This window comes from Desmodus rotundus, chromosome 10, assembly GCF_022682495.2.
Source record: "Desmodus rotundus isolate HL8 chromosome 10, HLdesRot8A.1, whole genome shotgun sequence".
Lineage (NCBI taxonomy): Eukaryota > Metazoa > Chordata > Mammalia > Chiroptera > Phyllostomidae > Desmodus > Desmodus rotundus.
The window spans coordinates 110,873,091-110,879,090 of record NC_071396.1 but is presented as its reverse complement, the minus strand read 5'-3'; the positions used below and the strand labels follow the sequence as shown (position 1 = coordinate 110,879,090).

Sequence of the window (6,000 nt, the reverse complement as noted above, 5' to 3'; positions counted from 1 at the left end):
CTACTTGAGGTCAACGGTGCAGCTAATATTCAGGTCCGTTGGCCAGCGGCTCTGAAGACGCTGCCCCTGCTGCTGCTCTGGATCCACAGGGCTCTTGATGAACTCTAATGTGCGCTGTCCTGGGGACATGAGGCCCGAGATCCCCTAGGGACACGGTCAGTACGGCCCTCTCCTCTCCAGCATGAGTCGGAAGATGGAACCAAGAGGCTGTTTTCAGCTGGTAAATAGCCAGAAGTTTCAGGCGCCTGCCGTAAGGAAACATCTGGGATGTGCTAGCTTTGGAGAGAAGAGCTGTTCTCTCAGCCGTTCCTCAGCCCGCTAATCCACAGGTCCGCCCATGCTCACCCATCTATCCAACTCGGAAGGAAGGTATTTCTTTAAAAAGAAGAGCTTGCATGAAAGTTGCAGAGAAGACATTAAGTGAGACAGTACTGTTGGCAGAAACAATGTGCGCGGAGACGCTCACAGTAGTGGTGACCCAGGTTAGCATGGAGACTGGACACCGTGCACAGAGGGGCCGCCCAGCCTCACTCAGTGTGCCGGCGGAGCCCGTCCCCCCCAAAGCTGCAGAACAGTCAGCACTCCCCAGAGAGAGGCAGCGAAGAGCCAGGGTGGGAGCCAAGTCCTCCCTGACCCCTCTCCCGTCACAGAACTTTCCTTTAAAGTGCAAACCCTCCATGTACCTATGAGAGAACGAACCGCATGCCTTGTTCCCACTTCCCTTCCACCCCCACCCCCGCTGCAGAACGGGGCCCAACCTCCCAGGCCTCTGCAGCACCAACCCACGAGAGGGAGGCGGCTCAGAAAGGGGCCTAGGTCTCGTCCTCAGCAGGGCCAGGGAAGCTTAACCTGAAAAGGGGGGGCAGTGCGCAGGGGCCCCGAGCCGCTGAACTGAGCTCGAGGTCCGGGAAAGCTCACGGCCCACAGGCGCTGTGGCCCTGTGAGCTGTGGGTCTGACCCAAGTGTGTGCTTTCCTCCACATGGCTCTGCCCCTCTGGCTCTGCCCTGAGGCTGAACGTGGGAGTGTGTGTGAGCACGCATGTGTGCACGTGTGTGCGTGTACTTGTGTGCATTTTCACGTGTGTGCTGCACCAGTTGGAACCAGCTTGATGTTTGAAAGGAAGAGAGGAGAGGACCCTGAGGGAGCCACACCAGGCTGGACATGTCCTCTGACACCCTCGGGCATATTCTGAAGCAAACTCTAGTGGGGTGGTTTGGGGAACACGGGGACAACTGGGGTACCAGCTGGATTCAGCAGCACTGCGGGTGACGGGGGTGAAGGCTTTTCTTGGCTCCCCCCTCAGACTGAAGGAGGCGGTGCTATCTGACACTGTTACCCAACCTTCCTCCTCTTCCACCTGGCAAAGTTCCCCCAGCTCTGTCCTGAACCCTTCTGGGGAACCTTCTTCAGCCTCCGGGGGGGCGACGTGGAGGGTGGAGGGTGGAGGTGGGAAGGCAGTGGTGAGGCCGGCGTCACCCTCTGTGGAGCCTGGGAGAGGAGGGCGATATGTCCCCAAGGCTGGGACGGCAGTTCTGGGGAGAAAACCCGAGGGGGAGAGGCAGCCCTGGAGGGATTTTACCTTAAGAGTAGAATCACCCCAAAACCTTTTCATTGACTGTAAGTAACTTCTGATGCGGAGCGACTTGCTGAGTTGGCCAGTGAAGCCCTGCACTGGAAACCGTGGAGAGGAAAATGAGGTGTGCACGCACCATTGGCAGAGCAGGCCGCTGATGGGACTCCCGCCAGATGGACCCGGTCCCTGGTGATGGGTGCCCATGCGCGGTGATGATGGGAAGCAGTGACCTGGGGCATCTTTCTGCATCTTTGGCGCATTGGTGGCCTCCTGGGAAAGCCTGTCTTGGAGAAAACCATCTTGTTTTATATCCATATAGTGCCGGGCTGTTGGCCGGTTTTGCCCAGCGAAATCACACACCAGTAATTACTGACAGCTCAGAGTCGAGCCAGGAGGGGCGTGGATCTGCAGAAAGCACTTTTCTCGGTTGTGACCAGCCTTGGAAATGGAAATTGACACTCAGCCTCCTGATTCCTTGGAAGAAATCAATGGGGATCAATAAAAGGAGACTCACGGGGCCCCACCAAAGAAGCGGGTGGGGAAAGAGAGACGGAAAACGTCGATGCGAAGTGGTGGAGCAGACGGGGTCGGGCGAGATCCTTCTGGAAGGCTCCTGGAACATGACTGAGTTTACCGCTCATTCGTAGGCGGACGGCAAGGTGCCCGACCACCCCAAGTGGGTGCTGTTGTCCGCACACCTGAAGACCCCTTGGTGGGTTTCCCTAACCCACGGGTAGAGCTCGCGTGTGTGAATGGCCCCCATTCTCAGAAGGAGGGTGCCTGGAACTTGATGTGGCAAAACGGAGCGCTCAGAGATGGCGCACCGCGGCCTGCCTTGGTCTGCGAAGGGCTTCTGCAGGCCCCTCAGGTGGCTAAGGCAGATGGCTTGGGAACAGGGAGGTGGGGGGCCGTCTCCACGCAATCCTGATGGGACCCCCAAGTCCACACTAGCTCAGGGAATCCCCACTCAACTGTCTTCTGAAAACACACTAACGCTAACGCTTGCCCCATTTTCCTGCTTCATTGCCTGTAGAAAAAATTGCCAGTGCCGGCCAGAGGACCACGGGTTAGTGAGCTTCAGAGCTCCCACTCTGAATGGAATCATCCTAGCTCCCTGCCAAGAAAGGCCATTTAAAAAAATATAGGGACTTTGCCTTTAAGAGCAGTTTTTGGTCCACAGCTGAGTTGTGCAGAAAGTGGAGTTGCCACAATCTCCTCCCACCCCATTATCGACATCCCCACCGGAGAGCCAGAGGTGGGGGTGTGCAGAGTGAGTGGTGGGTTCTTCCACATTATCCGACCCAGGAGAGCGGCGAGCAGAGATACGGTCAGCTGGGAGGACAGGGGGCACTGCTCGGATGTGACCACATACTGGAGGGTGCCTGGCGGGACCCCCTGGGCTGCCGGAGCCCGAGATTTTCTGTCAGAGACACATGCAGCCTCCTCGGTCCCTAGCCTCCCAAGTCAGTCTACTGGGGTTGTCTCTGGAATCCACTTTTTTCAAGCTTCCCATCTTCCCATGTGATCCTGATGCTCTACCAGGCTGCTTTGCCAAATGTCAGTACAAAAAAATAATCCAGTGGGACATCTCTAAAAACCAATGCCAATCTGTTTGAAGTGGCTTTGGTGTCGTTCTTTGTAGAGGCTGGGGGCTGGGGGGCAACCGTATGCTAATAAGCCAAGGCAGGGTCTGCCCTCCCCTCTGCTGAATACCCCACAGCCTGCAGCCTGAACCCCAGTTCCGAGGACGCCCCTGCGCAGATGCAAAGTCTGCACCGCAGTAGTTAAACTGCCGTGGGGTACACCTGTGTTCCTTTCCTGGGGTTGCGGTAATGAGGTACCACAAGCCTCGTCAGTGAGGCAACACACATGTATTCCCCCATCATTCTGGAGGCCCCAAGTCCAAGGTCACTGTCACTGAGCAGGAGTCGGTGTGGGCAGGGCTCTGGGAGGACCCCTCTCTACACCTCCTTGGCTGGTGGCCTCAGCCCTCCCTTCCGAGTGCTCACATCACCTCCTCCTGTTCCCTGGCCTAAGGACACTTGTGATGACATGCTGGACCTCCAGGCAACTCGGGATAATCTTCCCGTCTCCAGGTCCTTAATCTGATCACACCCGCAGAGTCCTTTTGGTCGAGAAAGTGTTCCCAGGTTCCTGGCTTTAGGAGGTGGACACATGGGGAGGGCTCACTGGTCAGCCTACCACAGGGTCAGCCCGAGTGGATGACTGTGCGGGCATTTCACAAGCTCACTGACCTCCTATGTGTGCCCACAGTCAGCCGCATGGGTGACGAGAGTTTGTGTGATGGGAAGGAGAGCTGGAGAACTGAGGAGGGGCAAGCGGAGGTCCCGGCTGCTCCGTCAGCCAGCATTTGGGGAACCCTAAATGGTTCTGAGAAAAAGGAAAGCCCAGGGTGCAGTGGGGGAGCAGGGGGCGGGCAAGCACCAGGGCCCTGTCTCAGGGGTCAGACTCACCTCTGCTCCCAGCACCGGGCGGTGGGGGCCGTTTTGGGAATGGAGACCTGTAGCCACATGTGAGTTATTATCATCGTGGCTGCGGCCTGCACGCCAAGGTCACTTCCACAGTGAGCCGCCATGCTCCGTAAAGGAAGCACTCCCTTTTCACTTTGTTTATTTTGTCCTTTTAACCTGAAGCCACTCTGCTCTGAGAAACCTTTTCCTTCTGTGGAGCGAGACCTCGCGCGTGAGCCAACGGAGATCGCTGCTAAGCGGAGCAGCTGCGGATATTAACACGGAGGCCCGCAGGTTACAAATCACCCAGAGCCTGTCTGTCGACAAGGCCTTTCTGGTGAGGTTGGAAGGAAGGGAAGATTTTTTACAAGTACCTCAAGGTTATGAATAGAAAATCACTGACCTTAAATAACTGTGTTTTTAAGAGACATTCTTTTCCTTCAAGCAGTAAGTGAATAACAATGTTTTTTGTCTCTCACACTAAATAAAGTCACTTAAGATGAAAAACTGCTGTGAGCTGCTAACGCTCGAAACTGATTGAAAACCGAGAGGCTGAGCCCCGCTGAGTGTGGGAATGTGCCCTTTCTCTCCTGGGACCCGCTGGACGCCAAGATGCGGGCCGGGGTGGTTATCACAGCGGGGCCCCTGGGGAGTGGGGCGGAATCTCAAGAGACCCTCTGTGTTTGTCTTGGGAGGGAACATGCCTGAACGATGAATGTGTGCGTGGCCTGGAAGGCCGCCTCCCGCCCTCACGGCACAACCTGGGGCCCTCCTGTAGAGCAGAGGGGGCCTTACCGACCCTGTGGCCTTGGGGTCGGGGCCACGGTGCTGAGCGCTGGCAGACCCCCACCCAGGCTGCTGCTGGCTGCTGGGTTGACCTTGAAGAAAATGCTGACTCTCTCAGCTCCATTTTTGCTCCTTGGTCTCGTGGGATTGAGCTCCTGAACTTCACCGGGGACGGCAGGCGACAAAGCCTAGTGCTGGAGTGTGCAGGTGGGTTCAAATCACCTTGCCACTGTGCCTCAGTGACCCACCTGGGATCAGATGCTGTCGCTCCTAAGAGCGGCCCTAGGCTCAGGGACTGTCAGGAAGCCAGGGCCGAGGGCTGGCAGGGTCCTCCCGCAGCGCTGCACAGGGCCTGGCGTAAAGGGGGCGTGCCCGTGAAGGCCAGGGGCAGGACAGGGTGACAGGGGTTTCCCAGCCAGAGCGGTCTGTGTGAGCAGGGAGACGGTGACTGTGACCTCTTGGCTCTGTGGCCCCCAGGACTTGACTCCCCCACTGAGGACTGGCCACCAGAACGTGTCCCATGGCTGCGCTGGTGGTTGTCATCTCTGCACTGCACGCTAGTGTGACCACCCTCATTTCGCCCCACACTGAGCAGCACAGTCATCGCGGGGGTGCCCCCCACTGCCCAGGCTCTGACACTGGGGAGCCGGCGCCGGGCCCTTCCTCCAGCTGCTGCACTGCCTGTGGCGTCGACCGGGGCCTCGCCAGGGACTGGCTGCTGGGCTCCAGGCCTGGAGGAGCTGGGAGAGGCTTGCTCCTGTGTCCTGGCCCCACGCTCCCTGGTTTTATCCAGAAAGTGGGCCCGTGGCTGGACCCCAATGACAACATGGGGGAGAGGCTCTGGGTCTGGGCCCCGTCCAAGTCAAGCAAAGTCAGGGAAAAGCAGAGGCCAGCGAGTGAGATGCTGCAGAGCCATTTGGAGCCGGAGGAGAAGGGCCTGGGGGACTCCAGTGAAGGCCATTTGCTTCTCGAAGGAGGACTTGAGTGCAGAGGGGTGCAGGGCTCGGCCTGGGGAGGCCCCGCCCACTCATGGGGCAGCATCACCTGAGGAAGCACAGGGCTCCACTTCGGGGTCACAGTACCGTGTCCACCTACGAAACGGAACCTGTCACATACCAGCGGGCCTCCACCTGGGTCCTCAGAGTGGTGAGCTGTTTGCAATGCCCGTG

At 58.1% G+C, this 6,000-nt stretch overlaps 1 protein-coding gene across 1 annotated transcript in view; it reads right to left on the bottom strand.

Annotated features, from left to right (window-relative positions):
* C10H18orf63 (chromosome 10 C18orf63 homolog) overlaps positions 1–6,000 on the bottom strand; it is a 46,139-nt gene continuing 40,139 nt past the window's right edge. Inside the window, exons 15-16 of the mRNA XM_053912253.2 lie at positions 1,343–1,489; positions 1–119 (exon numbers count right to left, since the gene is read on the bottom strand). Coding sequence (XP_053768228.1) covers positions 1–119; positions 1,343–1,489 — 266 coding nt within the window. The remainder of the gene's footprint in view (positions 120–1,342; positions 1,490–6,000) is intronic.